The following is a 21477-nucleotide window of genomic DNA, read 5'->3' as shown; positions in this document are numbered from 1 at the left end:
TTTGAGTTTGCAGGTACCTGATCTGTTGGACTAAAGCACTTACTTTATTGGTCTGCTTCCCCAAGGCTAATGGAACTATCTGGATTCAGGTTACGCAAGAAATGAATATTATCCAGCCCAGAGACCACAATATTGATGTCCTGAAAGGCACTATGCTCTCCTATTGACATAGGCCTGGTCTACACTATGACTTTAGGTCGAATTTAGCAGCGTTACCTCGATTTAACCCTGGACCCGTCGACACAACAAAGCCCTTTTTCCGACTTAAAGGACTCTTTAAATTGATTTCTTTACTCCACCTCTGACGAGAGAATTAGCACTGAAATTGGCCTTGCCGGGTCGAATTTGGGATAGCAGTTCGACGGTATTCGCCTCCAGGAGCTATCCCAGAGTGCTCCATTGTGACCACTCTGGACAGCGCTTTCAACTCAGATGCACTGGCCAAGTAGACAGGAAAAGGCCCGCGAACTTTGGAATTTAATTTCCTGTTTGGCCAGCGTGTTTGCAGAGCTCATCAGCATGATGTGCACATTGCCGGGGCACATTTCCCGGCCTGTACTTTGTGAGAAGTCTATGACCATGTCCCTCTCGTCACCACACAGCCGTTGCCTCCTCGCCTGGTTTTGCACAAAACATTTGTCTGCCGTTGCTCTGATGGAGGGAGGGATGACTGACGACATGGATTACAGGGAATTGAAATCAACAAAAGGGTTGGCTTTGCATCAAGGAGAAACACAAACAACTGTCACACAGAAATGCCCCCTCAAGGATTGAACTCAAAACCCTGGGTTTAGCAGGCCATTGATTTAACAAAACAAATCGGATCAATTTCTTGTTTTGATCCATTTATCTTTTACATCTTAGGCTGGCAGCAGATGGTGCAGTAGGACTGCTAGCCATCGTCATCTTCTGGGTGCTCGGCAGAAGATGAGAATGACTTGGCTGAGTCACTCCCATGTCTGCCCAGGTGCCCTTGACCAATCTCACCAAGATTGGCAAAAAGAGCACCCAGGAATATGATGACGACAGCTACCAATCGTAATGCACCGTCTGCTGCCAAAAGGCAATGAGCTGCTGCTGTGTAGCAATGCAGTCCCACGTCTGCCGGCACCCAAGAGACGTACGGTGACGGTGAGCTGAATGGGCTCCATGCTTGCCGTGGTATGGCGTCTGCTCAGGTAACCCAGGAAAAAAGGCGCGAAACGACATGTACCCCGAACCACCGCGACACTGTTTTTGCCCCATCAGGCATTGGGATCTCAACCCAGAATCCCAATGGGCAGCAGAGACTGCGGGAACTGTGGGATAGCTACTCACAGCTACCCACAGTGCAATGTTCCGGAAGTTGACGCTAGCCTCGGTACTGTGAACGCAGTCTGCCAACTTAATGCACTTAGAGCATTTTGTATGGGGACACACACAATCGACTGTATAAAAACAATTTCTAAAAACCCAACTCCTATAAATTCGACCTAATTTCGTAGTGTAGACATACCCATAGTGACCATTAAAACACTGTCTTGCCCTACTTCATTTTCACAGGTCATGATGGTATACTGATGACCTACAACAGATGGCAAGCATGACTGGGGCATACAGAGTTTTGAAATGCTATGCTGTGACTGTGCTGTAGGTGAAGAAAGCTTTCTTTACCTCCCTCAAAGCACCTGAAAAATCCCAATCAGATAAACTGTTCTAGGCAGTGAAAAATCTACTTATCTAATTTGTTTACATCAAAGACCAGAGTCAGGTATAGTTTTTGAGGGAATTTTGGCAGATAAGATTGCTCAGATTCAGGCTGTGTTGTGTGAGCTCTTGGTAGCTGAGGGGTAAAAGCAAGGGAAGCATGTGCATGTGTGTGTGTGTGTGTGTGTCTGTCACAGCTCTCATCCTTTGGTGGAAGCAGGAAGAAAGATCCACATTGTAGTCCCCCCCCCCCCCGATGTGGGGCGTGCCACTCCTGTTCTTTCGACCTGCTCATTGGTTGGTGCTGAAATGAGGACAAGCCAGACGGGAATCTGGAGTGGGAGGAGCAAGAGGAGTTTTTGCATAGCTGAATAGTTTCTAGGGCCCATCAGATATTGTGCCTGGGATGAGAGAGAATTGGCTGAGATTTAATCTGACAAAACTGAATTGGGGGAGCAGTGCAAAGCATGGCCAGATGTGTACCAGGGGAGTATGCCCGCTGTGACACAGGTTCGGAGACTGCATGTGCTGTTGGATCCCCACTGCTTCTGGATAGCCATGTAGCAGCATTGGCCAAGAAGTGCTTTTTATTTCTATTAGTCCTTAGCTATAAGGTTGTAGCATTTGTTTTTGGATGTAGGCATCGCTATAGTTATCTATGCCTTTTGTCATCTCAAATATGGCCTACTCTAATGAGTTCTGCAGGGGACACATAACTACATGTGTATATTACTGGAATGTCTTCTACATGGGACTATAGCAGAAGAGCATTCAGGAGCATCAGCTCAAGCAGAATGCAGCAGATCATTTGTTTAGTGGGGTGTTTCAGAGGCAGCTCATTCCACAATTATCTCCACTGATTTCTGGGTCATTTTCTGTTATAATTCAAGGTATTGGTTTTGACCTAAAAAGCTCTAAAAAGTTTGGTACCTAACTACCTGAGAAGTTGCCATTCACCCTTCAGGCCGTCTGGGTCTCCTGGGTTCCATTTTTGGTCCATTGGAGCCTGAGTTGATAGATCTTAGACTCCAAGAGCTTTGAAAAGAGGGAGGATTGAAAAAGGTGATGTCTGCTTATTTTATCTAATCTGTATCTGTCTGTCTAGGGTATTTCCGAATCTAAGGCATTTATCACCTTGGGATCTAAGCACATTCCTCAAATAACCAAGGCCCTTCCTCTTTTTTTACTTAGTGGTCTTTTCCCCTTTCTTTTAACTCTACTAGTTCATTTAATAAAGTTGAGAATTCTTGCACAGGGCTTTATAAACATGTATTATTAGATTTTAAATCTGTTTTGAAAGTGCCTCTATCCTACTCCTTCCTAGTAAAGTGACCTTTTTAAATGGAGGGAAGTGGGTTTAGATGACAGTCATGATAAATGCGGTCATGTTCACTCAATAAAATAAGGCCCAGTGCATTTGAGGATAAATCAGTGAAATGTACAGCCCCACCTGTCTGTCTCCATCATTCATTTCCACTGTCACTTTCACAGTGGCTGATGGATCACAGTTGCTGTAAAATTAGACAGCCTTTAATCTCATTTCATCCTGATTAGCTTCTCTTTACCCTTTCCCTCTAACTCACTGACTGACACGCTAAAAACTCACACTGGGCTGTGTTTGAGCATGGCATACAAACTTCTCTTCAAATACCTTTTTCGTGGGGCAGGCAGGTGTTCACCTGAGTTGAAATCTAAAAATGAGAGGCTGAGATTCATGTTATTAAAATAAATCAGCAGCCAAAGGGACAGATAGAAAATTAATGAGAGTGTTAGTCTATATGGTCAGACCATGTGGTCAGCCAAATTCTGCGCCAGTTACACCCTTGTAACATGAATGACATCAATAGATTCCACCAATGCTATTGGAGCCTGAATTTATCTTTTGGTTTGTCCCACCCATATGTTTTGATTATGCAGTATGAAAAGTTAGACTGTGTGCAAAACTAAGACACCTGTTTTTTAAAAGTTACATTTTAGAACTAGAGGTTTTTTTCTCTTTTAAAGGGCATTTTTAGAGCTATAAAATTTGCACATTCTCATAGTTTTCATTCATAACTAATTCAGAATTATGAAGGACACTGAGAATGCTTAGGTGTTAAAAATGTAGCTGTGGGGATATTGCAATTTCAGGGCAAGAAGTTCCTCTCAGATACTAACTGATATTCTGCCTCCTTCAGAGCTTGCAGAGCACAGTATCACAGTCAAAATTCATGTAGCGCTGAGCACAAAATATTGCCTATAATGTTACAGGAAACTAAGCAAAGCTAGTGTAGACTCATGTCATAGTCACCTCTTCTCTTAAGGCCCAGTCCTGCAGCCCTTACTTAGGTAAACTTCCCATTAACTTTATTAGGAGTTCTACCTGAGCAACAACTAAAGGTTTGGGCCATTAAAGTCCAATCCTGCACCAATTAAGTCAGTGAGAATTTTGCCATTTAGTTCAGTGGGAGCAGGATTAAGCCCTTAAGTTTTCCAGGTTTAGTTGTCCTCATAAGCATGGGACTCTTGGATGCATGATCATTTATGTGCATGTCAGTTGCTGAAAAACTTAAAATATAATTTCTTCCTCTATTGACCCTCTCTGTTTGTACCAATGTGGGGGAGTAAACAAAGTAATGCAAACACAAAGGGTAACAAATATTTGCGGGTGATGTACTGTGTGCATTTTGTTTTTTGGTAAATGCAAGATCTTTCAGGAATTGACTAAAGGAGAACAAGAGAGAACTTGGTTATGGATATAAGTCATTGGCTTGATCCTAATTTTACAAAATAACAGAGTAGCTGTGTAGGTATTAGTTGGTGGCTCTGCTTGCTGGGGCTGGAGAGTCCCTTTTCGGCATGTAGAGAAAGAAACACTATTGTCCTATGGAATACAATCTCATCTTGCAACCCGAACTACATGAAAAATGGCTAAGGTCCAGTTTATAAGATAAGGTTTACAAAATGGGGAAAGTGACTGAAATTTAAAGAATGCGGAAAATATTTTGCATTTGGGAGAAACACTGTGCATTGACTAATAAGATATCAAAACCTCTGGTGTTTAAATTCGTTCAGCATGCTAGCAACCTGTATATGGTAAAAATCCCTATAGAGTGTCTAGTCCCAGTTACTTCATGGTTGTATAAAATTTACCAGTAGCAAATAACCTTCATTAATGCATTTCCACTAAACCAGGCTGCGTAATTTAAGAATTGCTTCACTTATATGGCTTGTAAGAGCACAGACTATGAAAATAATATTCGACCTTTACTAAAAACTAAAAATGCACCTTGCTTATTCATCATTGCCTTGCAAAAACTTCAGTAAGAAGCTTAAATGAGTCCACTTGATCTTTAAGAAAATGTGTCCTAAATAACAAAGCTATGCATATTTCTTATTATTATTATTTGCATATGCTATACTGCACAACTGCATTCTGAGAAAAATAAAAGATAATAAAACAAATGAAATGAGAGATATATCACCCAAAATAATCCAAGTGTGAGATAAGCTGCTTTTTTTTTGGCATTGGCAAAAGAGCACAAAGTAAGAGCTGGCCCTGAGTCATATTGATTTCCCACTGCAGTGGTTTCCTAAGTGCTCTGTTGATCCGTGTCAAGCAATAAGTTCCCTGCCTGTACATGCACATCACCTCCCCATTTGTCCTCACCTAGATTTAAGGTGCCCATATGATGAGCTGAACAAGGACATCATTTTTCCTACTGGTATCACTGGGCCAAAACTACTGCATGTGGAATGATAACTAATACTATGTTAGTTTACATTTACCTTATGATATTACAATAGTGCTGTATAACACAGATCAGTACACATTACGGTATATAAGCAGTCTGTTTTTGTACCTTAGCTCTTGCTGTGGAAAATGGAAATGAAAAGAAAAATAGAGTATAATGGTTTTAGCCAGGGCCTATAATAACAATCCTAAAAACACCTCCCAAAAAGGGATATTGCAGACCTAATATCACAGTTTTGATCTTTGTTAATGAAGGGCTTCCTGATTAGATGAATAGAAAATGTGTGGTTGTGCTGCTAATGACATTGAACAGGAAATTAAGCGTATACATTTGGAGAAAGCATTAAATCAGCAGGACCTTAATTTAAAAACTTAAAACTGTATGGAAATGCAGCTTGTTCATTGCTGTGTAATAGAAAGCTACTGAACACACTGACTCTTGCTGTGGAAGCATTGCCAACAGAACAAAGCTGGGATGAGGTTTTTTTAATGTGTCCTAGCATTTTCTGTCTTATTTTCAGAGAAATACCAGACTTCTTGGTCCATTTTCATGTGTCTCTTATTTTTAGAATGCCCGTAGATGTCAGTCAGACAGGTGTGGGTAGTCTTAGTAACCATAATTCATGTAACATGGTTATTCTTCAGTAATTTGCAGGATACCCTTATGTGAGATTATTGTTAATTGATCAGATTTTGGCTGCTGCAGATTCACTGCACATACATATTTAGAGCTATGCATTACCTACGTATCCAGTTCCAGATTTTGCAAAGTCATGTTTTGTACCTTTGCTAAAGTACATATTTTTAAATAAACAGAGTGCTAAGATAGAGAATGATAAAGCATATTTTGTTTTATTTGCAGTTATGCCATATAATAGTGCCCATCACTGTGTTGTGGAAGTAGAAAACTTCTTGTTCGTTTTGGGAGGAGAAGACCAGTGGAACCCGAATGGTATGTACACAACATTAAAAGAGAGCATGCGCAGATTTTAATATATCACATCAAGTGATGCAGTAGGCAGTGAATGATCCTGATTGAGTTATTGAACTGGTTAAGATCACTTATGTCCCAGCCAATGATATAATAAATATCTGGAGCTTTAGTTTCTCCACTGTTCCTCAGGTCCCATCCCTTGGGAAATGCCACAGGCATCAGAACAGACTCCTTCAAGTGAAGGCATCAGGCAGCAGCTGTTAAGAATTTTAACCCTCATTTCCAGTTTCCTTCCAGTCATAATATAATAATGCTATTGCAGTAAATGAATGCTCTCTTTCCACTGTCTAACCAGACACTTGCAGCTAAAGTTGTTAATGTGTTAATTATCTAGAGTCTCAAGACTCTCAAACTGGTCCTTTTTCTAGTCTTGTACAAGAGCTTTCCATATAGATTATCTGCTACTACCTTCTTTTGATTTGATTACTTCATAAATTTACTGCAAAGAGAAATTAAACTATTTAACAGGCTTGTGAGCAAAGCAAAAGGAGAACACTGTGCCTTGCAAAATTCACAAAATTGTCCAGACATTGTTAGAAAGCTTGCACATGAAGAACAAGTTGTAGTTGTAGCAGTCTGTGTAACAGAGATAATTATGACTGAGAAACCATAAAACAGCTTGCAGGTACACATTTTTACTTTAAACCACCAGAAGATCCAGCTGAAATTACACATACTGCATATATTTTATTGTGAATGCCCCATTTCAGCATCTGCACTAAGCCAAATTATAGAAAATTGTTACATCTGTTCACTTCCTAAAATCTGAGACAAACAATTCAGTCCACTCTATAAGCATACTTCCGGTGCAGTTAAAAACATCACTAAATGTCTTGAGAGAAAAACCCTTCATCTCTGTTGTTGAATCTCCTGTATTCTAAGTAGGAGCTTGTTGTACATGTTGTTTCATTATAATTATTATTAGTATTGCGGTAGTTCCCAGGCTCCCCAGCTGTTGTTTGGGGTGCTCCATTGTGTACATACACATAGTAAGAAACAGACCCTACACCAAAGTGTTTACAGTTAAGTAGTCAAGGCAGACTAAAGGTTTGAGAAAGGAAGTATAAGTATTCACATTTAACAGATGAAGAAACTGGGATTAAGTGATTTGAGCAAGGTCCTACAGGAAGTCTGTGTCAGTGGCAGGAATTGAACCCAGCTTTGCTGATCAGATGGTCCACCAGTCCATCCTTCTTAATATCTTAAGTGCAAAGGCATCTAAATCAACTACTAGAGTCTGAAGTTCATTCTGTGAGACACTCTCCCTAGGAGTAAAACAACTTCCATGTAAGAAATTGGTTCACAGGATCAAGTTTTTCAAACTCTGTAAATACCAGATAAACGTAATGTGTGAACAGAGTGGATCTGGGACAGGAGCACTACTGATATTGGTAATCACTGTACACATATACCCCAATAAAGATGGATCTGATACATTACAAAAAATTGGACATGAATATAATACACTATACATTGTCCACTTATTCTGGACTACTTCTATACTCTGTTTAGACTAAATAAAGTATGTCATCACTACACACACTAGGCCCAATATCATTTACATTAAGGGCCTTTTATACAACTCTGGCAGTGTAAAGGGGCAGGAGGGGGTGTTAAAATGACTGTGAATGTAACTGACCTGTCAGAGCAGTGTAAATGGTGTGTAGTGTAAATGAGAATTCATTGTTCGTTTCTTTGTTTGTTTATGTGAATCAAAATTGGGCTTTCATTGCTGCTTCTATGTTCATTGGATGGAGATTCCCATTGGGATGGGAGAAACTAGGGGTAGGGGCAGTGAGTATGAGCCACCAAACTGGCAGACACTTGAGGAGCTCTGCTCCCAACCCCATACAACTTGGAACCTCCAGAGAGAGCAGCTGGACCCTCCAGGACATATTTTGGACTCCTTCTTCACCCTGGCAGCCTGAGAGCCATTTTGTCATTTGCAGCCTCCTCTCATGGCTATGCAGTACCAGCCACAAATGGGACCCTGTGGGGGTGAATGCTGCCAAGAGCAGCATTGAATATCTGTGGGATCTGTAAGAGAGTACATTGAAGAATGCAGCTACTCCCTGGCAACACTCCTAGCACTGCCTTGCAGAGCTCTGACTCTGCAGAATTGAGGCAGAAGATTTTCTTGCAGGATTTGGGGGAGAGGGAACAAGCTACTGCTCCCATTCACCTTGCACAGATTTGCCTAATCTGACTCCCCCTGAGCTCACTTCACTGGACAGAAACAGCAGCCCCTTTATTTTCAAATGCAGTTCACAGTTTCTACATAGTGAGAAGTACTTCCTAACATGCACTTACAGGCTGACGTGCAAAGCAAACTGGTGCATGCAATTTTCTTTCAAACTGAATTCCAAGAATAGATTGGAGGATCCACATTAAAGCATGTTGTGCTGGGCAGTTTGGAAACTCCTGTGCTAGCACCAATGCGTAATGTGTTATGAAGTGTAGGACCACAAAATCAGAGGTGTGTAGAGTAACAACTGTTAAAAAGCTGTTATACCGCCAAGGAGTTCTGAGGGCACAATAAACTCTGAGATCTTGGTCTGTAGTATCAATAGCAGCATTAGAACCATCCCAGAATTCAAGCTTGTATTCAGTACTTGCAAAGATAAAGTGAGATGAAAACTTACAGAGGGTGGGGGTCTCTATCTATACACTATAACAGCTACTGTTTTGGCTTACTTAGAGATAATTAATGTTTAACAAGTTTTATACAAAGTATTTCTTTGAGCTTAACAAGTTTTATACCAAGTATCTCTTTGAGCAGGCTTTACACAGACACAGCTGGTGGCTTGCAGGTTAGAAGCTAAATGTTGGGAATCACAAATTTACTTCTAACATAAACCTTAAGTTATAAAGTATTAATTAACAATAAATCAATAAATCATTTCTCATATAAACCAGGTTTAATCTACACTCTCACAGAGTACAGAGGATAAATTTACCTCCAGAAGTAGAAGACAACATGTGCCTTTCTCTAAATCCTTGTAGAACACGTTCTTAGATTATTAGAGTTAAAAACTGTGGCTGGATCATTGTTCTTATCTATGAGTTTGATGTTTATAAATGTATCGTGGGGTTTGTGTACAAAAGAAGAAGCAAAGGAGACCAATCCTTTAGATGATTTGACAATGTCAAATATTCACCTTGCAGAATACCCTCTGATCGTTTATTTAACTGTGACGTATACGGTTGGGTTATCCTACTGTCTTTTGGAGCCTCTAATTCAATTTTTTAGTCACACATACATAAACAAAGGTTTCTTTTTCAGAGACCCTCATGTGTTGAAGTCTCAGGTGTTACACAGAAATTGCAATACACTCTTTTGCTTCAGTCTTCTTGTTTTGATGTCAATCTGTATGTAAAATAAGGTGCAATCTTAATATCATGAAGGCATGCATACAATTCTGGGATTTGACAGCAGGGATAAGCTAGTTAACTGGCTTATGTTGCTCATGTTTCCCATTTTAGCTAACACACTTGGAATAAGACTCTAAGAGTATATTCTCCCCCCAATGCACATGTATAACTCCTGCTAACTTACACCGAAGGTAGGTAGTAGAATAAAAACAAAATAGTGTAGCGGTCACACAACACATGTTAATGATCTGTGTAGCTCCTGGTTATTTAAACAATCTTTTTCACCTTGCTCCAAATAGAAATGAAGTGGGAAGGAAGGAAAGTACATGTTATTCCTGTGGTTTTTCAAACTGCCACAAAGTCCTCTAGTCATAAAAATGCCATGAAGAAGCCCCACTCTTGAGCAATAACTTTCTGTTGTGTCATGAGAATTTTATTTATGGTGGATTTGAAAATACCAGCGCTTCTGTTTTCAAATACAAATTTCCAAGTTCTTATTACAGAATGAAAGAATATTCTTTACATTTTTATTTATACCATTGATATTTGCTAACATGTGCTGAGTTCATACATTGTTATAAAAAGGAGACCCTTTATAAAAACTGCCAACATGTGAAATATATTTAATATATTAAATGGTGATGTTAAGTACATGAAATAAACAGTTGAGTGTCAAAATAATCTATCTTTACAGGGAAACACAGTACAAACTTTGTCAGTCGATATGATCCCAGGTTTAACAGCTGGATACAACTTCCACCCATGCAAGAGAGGTAAAAACCTGCTCCAAATTTTTCACTATTTCTTTTGTTGTCTTAAGAGGAGCTGAGGGTTGGCTTAGTTCTGGAAACAGGGAATGCTGTAGAATTAGTAAAGATGTTGAAGATAAAATCTCAGTGTATTGTTGTTTCTCTTTGTGCTTCTAATTTTATTGAAACTTTCCAAATTCAAAAGTCAAGGGACCAAATCCTACAGTGCTAACTCCTGCAAAATTCCCATTGACTTCATGGGGGAGAGTTGCCTAAGTACGGACTGCAGGATTGCGTCCTTTTCTGAAGTCTCCAAAATGTGCTGCAGAGTTTGTCATTTTCGTTTTCTTAATGTTTGGTTGTCACATCCGAGTTATGTTACATGTGCCGAACGTCACAAAGAGTGTGCAGTAGATACAGGACAGTACAGTGTCAGTTATAGACAACAGAAACATTGAGACCCCAAACTTCCTGTGTGAGGATATTTTTTTTGCCATTGCAGCAGTTCAAAGAGATCCTAAACTTGACTTAGCTGGCAGGAGCAGCCCTACTCCTCTGTGATCTTGGTCTGCCAGCAGGAGTTGCTGGCAGCCTGCACAAATTAGAGCAGCATTTGTGCTACTCTTCTTTTGTACTGGAGAGTGGCCTGGCACTAGAACAGCACCAGGATCAGAGGAATGTAAAGGTTCCTTAAACCTACCTCTGCACCATACCCCTGCATCCTATCACGAGGTGGGGAAATCCTCAGTGGAATGTTGTAGGTTTTAAAATAAATATTTGAAAGCCAGGAAATCCAAGTTTTGACTTATGTTTTATGAAAAAAATTCAAAAGAGTATCCTCCAGTTCACCAAAATCTCTCCTCTTACACTTTGTACAAAGACGTGACCAGCTCCCATCCCACCTTCCTAAGATAATTCCCTAGCTCCAGGTGCTGGAAATGTTACAACTCTGTTTACTCTTAACTATCTCCTGCAGTCAAGCTCCCTGCCTCTATGGACACCTTAAACTCAGCTAGGCAGTGTATACCACTATGGACATTGTTTAAGATGGCCACAGGAGAAATGTCAAATGATACAGGATTTAAGAGAGCTCCAGTTGTAAGGGCTTTTAACTAATTTGCTAGTAGCGATTCTTAGAGCTGTGTGAATAATGGATTGTTTGGTTTGCTGGAAATTCCAAAAAAAAAATAAAAAAAAAATTAGTGTTGTTTTTTTGGGTCCACCTGAAACAAAAAAATTTTAAAAATATTTCAGCAAAGTGAAAATTCAGATGGAGGGAATCATTTCAGATCGAACAAAACATTTTACGCTTATTTCCAGCAATTGTATGTTTTTAATTTTTTTAAAAATAAAATAAAAGGAAATTTCAAAATGAAAACTCATCTCTAATTGAAAAACCAAAAGGTTTTGTTTTGAAAAGGCTGAAATGAAACATTTCAGTATTTTTGGAAATTTTGTTTGTTTTCAATTAAAACAATCAAGTTAAATCAACATGAATCTGCATTTTTTGACGAAAAACGTTTTGGTCAAAAAATTTCACCCAAATACACTGTAGTTTGTCAGGATGTAAGGACAGAACTTGGACTGTTTTGGAGTACCTTAACACTGCATTTACATGCTTACAAATATCTGGGATTCTTTTTTCTGCCTTTAAGATAATTAGAACAGCAGTGTTCTATTAAGGGCTTTCCTCTTAAGCTATTTTTACACATACTGTATTTTCAACCTTAACTCTACTTTAATAAGGGTTTTGTTTCTGGGAATTGTATGAGATCTGATACAAAAAACTAACAGTTATGTGATGGGGTGTATAAACACTTTAAAGGATCAGCAAGGATACTTTTTTTGACAGAAACTCCTCAGACACTGGGGCTAACTCCATAATAGTCATGTAAGAAGTGCTTGGGTGTATGTAAATCAGCCAGTGAACTTAGAAATTGGCTACTATTCTTAGGGAATTTGAAGTAACTCTGATCTAAATCCTCACTAGATCTTATGGGAGCAAAAGTCCTGCGAAGAGAATGGGCAGGATGTCCTCTCTTACATGCTCATCCAGACTTAAGGAATGGCAGCAAGCGAGGCTTATTTGGATTAGAAAAGAGACTCCTCACAACTCAGAAAGGAGAAGAGGGGAAGGGAGACAATATTAAGACATGTGATGGCCAGCTTAGTAGCACTAGAAACAGTGGAGAAAGTTTAAATTTGTGTATGCATTAGTGTGACCTTAACTTTGTGTGTCGTGTCAAACAATATGCCTGGTGGGTCTGTGCTATACTCACTTTATTTGTGATATAGAAGAGAATGAAATAAACTACAGATGATCAGAGGAGGTGATGTTTGGATCTCGATTAGGTATGGGTTTCAGATTTGAAGCAGAATCTGAGCTTGAGCTAAGATTTGTGTTTGGAGTCAGTAGTGATGAAATATCATGAGTTGTTCCTGTGGAAATTTCGCTCAGAAATGGTGGAAATCTTGTGGGGTTTTAGCTACATCTGAACCAGAACCAGGAGGCCCCTGCCTGTTGTGAGTGTGACCACAGAACCAAAGTCATAGAAGTTTGAACCATCTGAAAACTTGAAGCTGTCCCTGGGCCTCAAGATTCTGGATTTGACCCATCTCTTGAACAAACCTGGATAGTATTTTCTTTGCTAGTTACCCCAGTGGTAGAGTGTAGCAAATCCATAGGCGCCGTCAAAGTAGTTACTGACATACTGCTTTAGGCCTGAGGGCACACACACATACACATCATTTGGACTGCATTTAGCTCAAATGGCATTGGATCAAAAAAAAAAAAAAAAGTGTCAGTCAGTTTCAGGTTTTTTTTTTCCAGAACTAGAAAAACCTATCCTCTAGGCATTTCCCCATTACTCTTCTTGGTGATAAATCACTGTTCAAAACGGGTAGTAACTTAAAATGTTACAAAATTTTGTTTAAATGTAATGTTCTAATCATAATAGTCCCTTTTGCTGGGGGCTTTAGAGTGAGACAATTAACCTTCTCCCCCCTCCTTCCATATATAATACAGTCAGGTCAGTTACCAGTACTGGACACACTCTCTCTCTCAGGAGGATGGAGATGAAAAAAAAAAAAAGAAATTTTAAAAATGTATTGTGTGTTGTTTGCTTGCCCTGTATAAACTTCTCTCTCAGAGGTGTTAGCCTTTGCGTCAGGTAACAAACACATTTTTTTTTATATATATATATATCTGATAGAACTGCAAAAGCATCCCACACTTACTTTTTCAAAAAAAAAATGCCTGGTAAAAAATAATAGAGGTAGAGTGGGTGAGGTACCCTTTAACCAACTTCTGAGCTTTGCTCTGCTTGAGCACACAGAGCTCTTCTTCAAAGTCAATAAGCTTTTTTTTCCAAGTAAGGAGTGCAGGATTAAGCCCTATGTTTGTTGGCACAATTCAGGCAGCGTTGACAATACAGTCTGTTTAATGGGTCCTTTTGACTCAATATGGTCCACATAGGGATTTTAGTCTGAGAATAATCAACCAGATAAACTATAATGGCTCCTTTAAAATGCCTGTCTGGTAAATGTGGGTCTTGTGCACATGCAGTAAATTCTTAAGTTAAAAATCAGTGTAAAATCTGTGATGGATAAATGATGACGAATTTTTATCTCATATGCTGAAATCCATATTAGACTGATCTCATTTTTTAGTTATAAAAAAATATTCAAACATCTAATCCCTGTTATGGACTCAGTGCCACAGCAGCATGTTTTGCCTTTTCTTTAAAGCCAATTATTTTGTGCTGTTTGCTTGAGTTAATACTTAATATTTACTGGTGTTTAACACTTTATGTGAATATTAAATAACTTGTTAGATATTACATTAAGAAAGGCATAGTAAAAATTGATCAGTCCTGCCGTCTTACTCCATCAATAATCGTAGATGGACCAATATTCTGATCCAAGCACAATGGGATACTTTTTGAAGAGCAGTGCATTTAAACTATTAAGTCCAATAAAAGGAAATGTTGTTATAGCAGTGATATTGCCCAACCTATGAATTCACTGCTGCTAAATGTCAGACTCAAATGATATTTCTGGATCTGAAGAGAAACCATCAGGTAGTTTCAGCCCAGAATTGCAGGTTACAAATCTTAGTATCATTCAAAACATTTCCATGATATTTAATTTTTTCAGTTAAAAGTTTTTATTTAAAGTTTCCTCTGCATTGTTTATAACCTAAAAAATACAGCATTGTACCAGTGCATGAGAAGCAGAAAGTGAAGCTGTTTGGAAACTGCCAGCCTTGTTTCACTGTCCGAAGCCAAGTGAAATGAGAAAGTAAACAATACAATGGAGACAAATAAAGTAATTTACAATAATTTTAATTTATGGATTTATTAGTAAGTAAACTAAAAGTAAGTAAAAAAAACCTTTTCCTTAAAAAATAATCTGATCATATTCTTTTAAAAGATCCAGACTTTGTTATGACCACTAATAACATTAGTAGCTATTCAACCTAAGATTGGTAATCAAATTTAACATTTCAGGGCATAAATTCATTGCCTCTGAGGATCAGGAAGGAATTTTGTCCCCCTTTCCCATGTACAGCATTGTAAAATTTAGCTAAGTTCATTATGGGGTCTTTTTCACTATTTACTGAAGCATCAAGTATTGGCTACTGCTGGAGGCAAAATGCAGGACCAATATTCTGATCCACAATAACAGTCCAGTATAATTTTTCTTACTAGAGTGGACAGTCTCTTCCCAGTTTTGTTGGGGGGAAAATCCTAGGCTGAAACTTTTCATACTATATTGTAGTCTGGAGCACATTTTACAGCAATTAAAAGACTTTTAACTATGCACTGCTTTTACACAGTGCTCCTATAAAGTATTTCATGGAGAAAAAAGATGGGGGAAACTTGAAATCCTTGCTGTTGGAGTTTCTGCAGATATATATACACACACATTTAATCAGAAGACTGAAGCACGCTTTTTCATTTTTGCTCCTAACAGTGACACTCTGTGGATGAAACCAGGAGTACACATACAGGACAATATTAAATTTTTTTTTTTTGGTTAAAATAGTAAGATCTGTTGTAACTAGTGGTGTATATTGAGATTGAACAAAAGTTAAAGAGACTGCCAGTTATGTAGATGTTTATATTATTGATGTCAAGTTGTAATGTCTAAGCACGTGGTGCATTGCTGACACTATGTAAATAACTAATTCACATACGCAGTTTTGCACAAAGAAAGTTGTTCATTAAAATATACTTTACATTTTATTGAACAATCACATGTCTCCTAAATCTAGTAAATATTGTACAGGCCTCCAAAGCTATCATATAGAAGGAGGATGTACAATATTTTTGGCAACAAAACCACATAATTTATGAGTTGCCACATACTAAAATGGCCATGGTTATTAACAAAATATAAAAATATATATATCAAAAGGCAACATGGCACAGTAAATTTCCATAAACTCTAAAACTGGCAACAAACCCTCTATATCCCCAACCTCCACCATACAGTCCAACCATACTCAGAAAAAAAGTGACTTAGCTGAACGTAGCTATGCAGGAAAACAATAGGGGACATAGATTTTATTAAAATGTCCTGTAAATAGCCAGTACTAAGAAAAGATGGAAGAGTCAAGTTTATAAATGTTTAGTTAACCTGTCTGAGAATAAATTGATAGGGTACAAAATGTGTGTGATGTGCTACCTGATAATGCAGAGAATACATGGCAGCAACTTCTAGCTGACCACTGATTGATGGATGAAATGGTCATAATTTATTTTAACAGCTCTTGTTGAGGCCAGGAGCTATGTCCAGAGCCATTCCTCAGCCATCTTCTGCCGTGTTCTCTTTTGGTAGTAGGTGTGAGCCTTGTTCCCTCTGATAGCATTGCCATTCCTGTGGTATTTAGGTCTTGCGCCTAAGGGCTTGATCCTGTATGTTTGAGGTTGCCCATGTACCCAACATGGCTCTAGGCATTTTGCCGTCCCAAGCAAGGCAGGCAGGCTGCCTTCGGCGGCTTGCCTGCGGAGGGTCCGCTGGTCCCACGGCTTCGGCGCACCTCCCGCAGGCAGGGTGCCGAAGGCAGCCTGTCTGCCGCCCTCGCGGCAACCGGCAGAGCGCCCCCCATGGCTTTCTGGGGCCTGGAGCCGCCCCTGGTACCCACAGGTTAAAAATAAAAGGCAGCACAGAAAATTCAGAACAATCCAATTACTCATAAGCAAGAGCACTGCTTCATGGGCACCAAATCTCTCCTGCCTCATAGTAAGAATAAGGTCATAGTTGGGAGCAGCTAGACCACATCAGACTTGGCCATTCTACTCCCTTGACAGACTTTGCAAGGAAGTGGCAACACACAGGATTTGAAGTTTCAGTTTAGTGTGGAGGATTATGCCTACTGTTTAGCCTTACTAACACTTACACATAGCCTCAGCTCACCTTGTGCTCACTGCTTTGTTCCTTGCAAAGACTTGCAGGATTGAGGCCTAAGTAAAACTTGACAATCTGTGTGATGCCTTAAGGAACTTTATTTTGTGATTCAAAAGACTGGCTGTGTAGTGCTTAGATATCAATTTAGGTGTCTGAAATTAGCTATGCAAGTTTGAAAAACTTGTCCAATTGCTTTCTTTATATGCTACACTCGCAATTTATTAATTGGATATGGTGTTTCAGTTACACTGAGTAATTAGAACTGTACCTCGTAGTGTCTAAAACGCAAGTATCAGTCTGGGCTTTGACTCCCTTGGGAGTGTTGCAAAAGTAAGGACTGGAGGATTGGGCCCTCTAAGTCTTGTCAGCCTAAACTATATACTAGTCCTAGTGTACAGCACTGCTGTTTTCTTCCTCACAGGGCCGGCTCCAGACCCCAGCATGCCAAGCAGGCGCGTGGGGCGGCATTGTCCTGGTAGGGCGGCATTTGGCTCCGGCAGACCTTCCGCAGTCATGCCTGCGGGAGGTCCACCGGAGCCCCAGGACTAACGGACCTGCCGCAGGCAAGACTGCAGAGGGTCCCCTCTTCCCGCGGCTCCGCTTGAGCTCCCGCAGGCATGACTGCGGCGGGTGCGCTGGTCCCACGGCTAGGACGGAGCTCCCGCAGGCATGCCTGCGGATGCTCCACCGGCGCCGCGGGACCGTCCACAGCCACTTCTGCCCCGGCCGCGGGACCGGGGAACGGCGGCGCGGTGCGCTGCCCTGCTTGGGGCGGCGGAATTTCTAGAGCCGCCCCTGCTTCCGCATACTGATGCTTTTTACAACTAAAGGGCCTGATGCTGCCATTCTTACTCTAGGAAATCTCCCATTAACATCTGGGGAGTCTTCCATGAGTAAGGATTGGCCCAAACTAGGAAAGTCTTAAAACACCCCCAATACTCTATTTTTATTCCTGTAGTAAACACTTAACATTAATTTTGAAGGAGCCAGGAAAGCAAACTGTAGGAGAAGTTCTGTCAGCACATAGCCCTGACCAGAAACAGTAATTAGTTTCCTGTGTACCTGAGTTGTATGTGAAACCAGGCAGATGGCTAAAACTTTGATCAGAGTTAGTTAGATGGACCTTTGTGAGTTAGAGGGCAGAAATGTAATACTGTGCCTGGCTTAAGGAAAGTTGTTCTATTTGCAGTACTGCAGAAAGAAGAAAAAATGATAATTGAAGAAAAATTTTGATGATGTGGTTCTCTTAGTAAATTGGGAACAATGACCCTTGAAGGACCATAAAGAAAGTGAATGTCAAGATAATTTATTATTGTTACATTATCTACCTCATTTTTCACTTTGTCTTACTAAGTTGTTATATCCTTACAAAGTACCAAATGCCCCAAACATTAATAAGCACCTTTTTATCCTTCAGTGCTATTTAAAGCTTTGGGAAAAAAAGGTATTCATCGCTAGATGTATGTGTATTAATTGTTTTGACATGAAAAACAAAGTATTCATTTGATGCAGAGCACATATTTCATTAGCAAAACAGATCAAATTTTTAAATGGCCCTAAACGTTTGAAACCCACAGACACTCCTTTTTGAAGTAGAACTTAAAGTAACAGCTAATTTAGTTCAAAGAATAGAATGAAAGAATTGTCTTAGTAACTAATTGGATTATTTGTATTTATTTATTTATTTACTCTAGGAGAGCCAGCTTCTATGCATGTCGGCTTGATAAGAACTTGTATGTGATTGGTGGAAGAAATGAAACTGGCTACTTGTCCAGCGTGGAATGCTATAATTTAGAGACAAATGAATGGCGTTATGTATCTTCTTTACCGCAACCTCTAGCAGCGCATGCAGGAGCAGTGCACAATGGCAAGATATATATTTCGGGCAAGTCTCTTTTCGTATTACTGCTACATACAAAACTTCACAGGCAAATTCCTGTTGCAAGGCGACATCTTCATTTACATTTAATTAATGAAGGTATATTTCCTTTGTAGGGGGTGTTCATAATGGAGAATATGTCCCCTGGCTGTACTGCTACGATCCTGTAATGGACGTCTGGGCCCGAAAACAGGACATGAACACAAAGCGAGCTATCCACACTTTGGCTGTAATGAATGATCGACTGTATGCAATTGGAGGAAACCATTTGAAAGGTCACCTTTTTATAGCAAAACAACATTTCAATGGCCTGTCTCTGGACAGAGGATATTTCTGTTAGCTAGTCATTGTTAAACTAGGTTTAAAAACCCTGAAACACAATTTAACAGGATGCTTAAGCCAGCAGTTTTAAAAACATCTTATGCAAATTATTTCAAAATTATAACAGTACATTAAATATATGAGTAATGAATGCTTTGGATAATAAAAAAACAGGAGCTTCTATTACTCAAAAGCATAGACAATTTGTCATTACCGTGAATTCAGAGAAACAAACAGATTATTCTTTGACCCAAATGTAACAGCAATATTTTCCTCTAAATCATTTTCCAAGATGTGAAGTAAGAGTTTTATTCACAGCCTCACAGAGAAACAACCCCCTGATTTAATGAAAAAACATCCATTAAATATTAGGACTAGGGAATTAAAATCCCTTTTTAATATTAAATGTAGCCTGTGAATTTAAATTCTTTATTAATTCTGTTTAAAGGTCTCTTGTTTTCATCTTTTAAAAGCTTTTCTTTAATGACTAGTGTATAGGCATCCAGTGTTCTTCTTTGAATATGTACATGCCACTCCCATTGATGTTAAAAGGATGCTGTGTAATCTAGACAGTTTAAAAAATGAGTTTATAGAAGTTTCATGCACCTCTCCTGCCCCTGTGTCTCCCTGACAATGTCTGTCATTTTATAATCAAATTTGTTTGTTTTGTCTCCCCCGTTGCAGCATGAAAGGGCCACACAGACAAAAGGGGAAACTAACTGACAGTGCAGGAGAAGCAGTAAAAATGACTATGGGTAAAATTTTCAAAAGTGCCTAAATAACTTATGAGCCTAAGTCCCAATGAGACCTTAAGTCACTTTGGGGATGTCCACATTACAAGTGAAGGTATGAGTGTAGCATGCGTAGCTTTAATCAAGCTAATATGGGGAAAATAGGGCTACGTGTACACTATGAGCAAGGGGTGGGATTGTCCTGCTTGTTTACACATACTCAAGCTACCTCTCATTGAAATAACGTGAGTATAAAATAGCAATGTAGCCACAATAGCACAGGCTGCAGAAGCACAGCTGAGCCATGCCGAGTACATACCCACCAGTTTTAGTATGTATATACGAGCAGGGGAATTGCACCCCTAGCTTGTAGTGTAAATGTAGCGTAACAGTGTAGACATACAAAATTTCACAGGCAAATTGCTGTTGCAAGGTGACATCTTCATTTACATTTCATTAATGAAGGTATATTTCCTTTGTAAGGGGTGTTGATGATTGAGAATATGTCCCCTGGCTGTACTGCTATGACCCTGTTATGGACGACCCTGTTATGAAGACACAAGCTTCAGCATGTGCTAGCAACCAGAGTACAATCCCTGTAGGGAGCTTGGGTACGTGCTCTGGTTGTTAGCCTGTGCTAAAGCCTGTGCCACTACATTTACACTGCCATTGTTACCTGTACTAGCTAGATTAATGTCAACAAGATTATGACTACCTGTGATACAATCATATCTTTCTTTGTAAACATAGCCTCATGCACTTTGGAAAATTTTCCCCTATATGCATAGTTGGCTGAAGCACATATAGGGACCATAGGGAAGCATAAAGTCCCCTCAGTAAATAGCACTGTGGCAGATATGCCTTTATGCCAAGTGCAGAACTAGGTTAGCCAGTTCTGTGCAGCCTACAGGAGCATTCTAAGGTGGGATAGGCCAAAAGAAAGAAGGAGTAGAAGCTCTCTATGTACCACACACCTGAAAATCAGGCCACTTTTAGGTGCCAAGTTTGAAAATACTGGTCTTTGAGTACTTTGAAATGTTGATCTTTGAAACAGTTCTATACTAAAAAGTGAGGTTGACCCAGCTATGTTGCTCAGGGATGTGGAAAATCCACACCCCTGAGCGACATAGTTAAGCCAATCTAACCCCTAGTGTAGACAGTGCTAAATTGACGGATGAAGTTGTCTGTCAATCTAGCTACTGCCTGTCGGGGAAGTGGATTAACTACAGTGATGGGAGTGATTAACTACCTGTGCTGTCACTGTCATGTCTACACAAGCGCTGAAGCTGCACAGCTGTAGCATTTTAAGTGTTATTCTAGTCTTATTTCCACAGAGCTCCACCATTCATTTTTCTATTGGAATAACAAAATTAAGAGGTATGTAAAAACTGGAAATGTTCCCCTCTTCATTTCTTCTTTTAGGCTCTATTTTGTCCTTCCATGAAACAGAGGAAAGCAATAAGTAAAGGACAGAGTTGCAACACTATGTACATTTAACTAAAGAGAGTGCATTTCCATATTTTTAGTATTGCTCCCAGAAGGGTTTCAGCATTGGACTCTTAATGTTTTATAAATAGAGGGTCAGATCCTCAGTTTAATGA

At 39.6% G+C, this 21477-nt stretch overlaps 1 protein-coding gene across 4 annotated transcripts in view; it reads left to right on the top strand.

Moving 5' to 3' along the window:
- Positions 1 to 21477, top strand: part of KLHL14 (kelch like family member 14) — an 81799-nt gene that overhangs the window by 49148 nt on the left and 11174 nt on the right. For 2 of the 4 annotated variants that reach the window (XM_039521923.1, XM_039521925.1), the window contains 4 exons: positions 6282 to 6371; positions 10480 to 10558; positions 18640 to 18830; positions 18941 to 19099. In XM_039521923.1, coding sequence (XP_039377857.1) covers positions 6282 to 6371; positions 10480 to 10558; positions 18640 to 18830; positions 18941 to 19099 — 519 coding nt within the window. Of the gene's footprint in view, positions 1 to 6281; positions 6372 to 10479; positions 10559 to 18639; positions 18831 to 18940; positions 19100 to 19829; positions 20486 to 21477 lie in introns of those variants that run through there. The other 2 variants (XR_005593398.1, XM_039521926.1) reach the window with 2 other exon arrangements.

Source organism: Mauremys reevesii, linkage group 2 (genome assembly GCF_016161935.1).
Source record: "Mauremys reevesii isolate NIE-2019 linkage group 2, ASM1616193v1, whole genome shotgun sequence".
NCBI classification, from domain to species: Eukaryota; Metazoa; Chordata; order Testudines; family Geoemydidae; genus Mauremys; species Mauremys reevesii.
The sequence above is the reverse complement of the archived record's forward strand: the minus strand, read 5'-3'. Positions and strand labels throughout refer to the sequence as shown.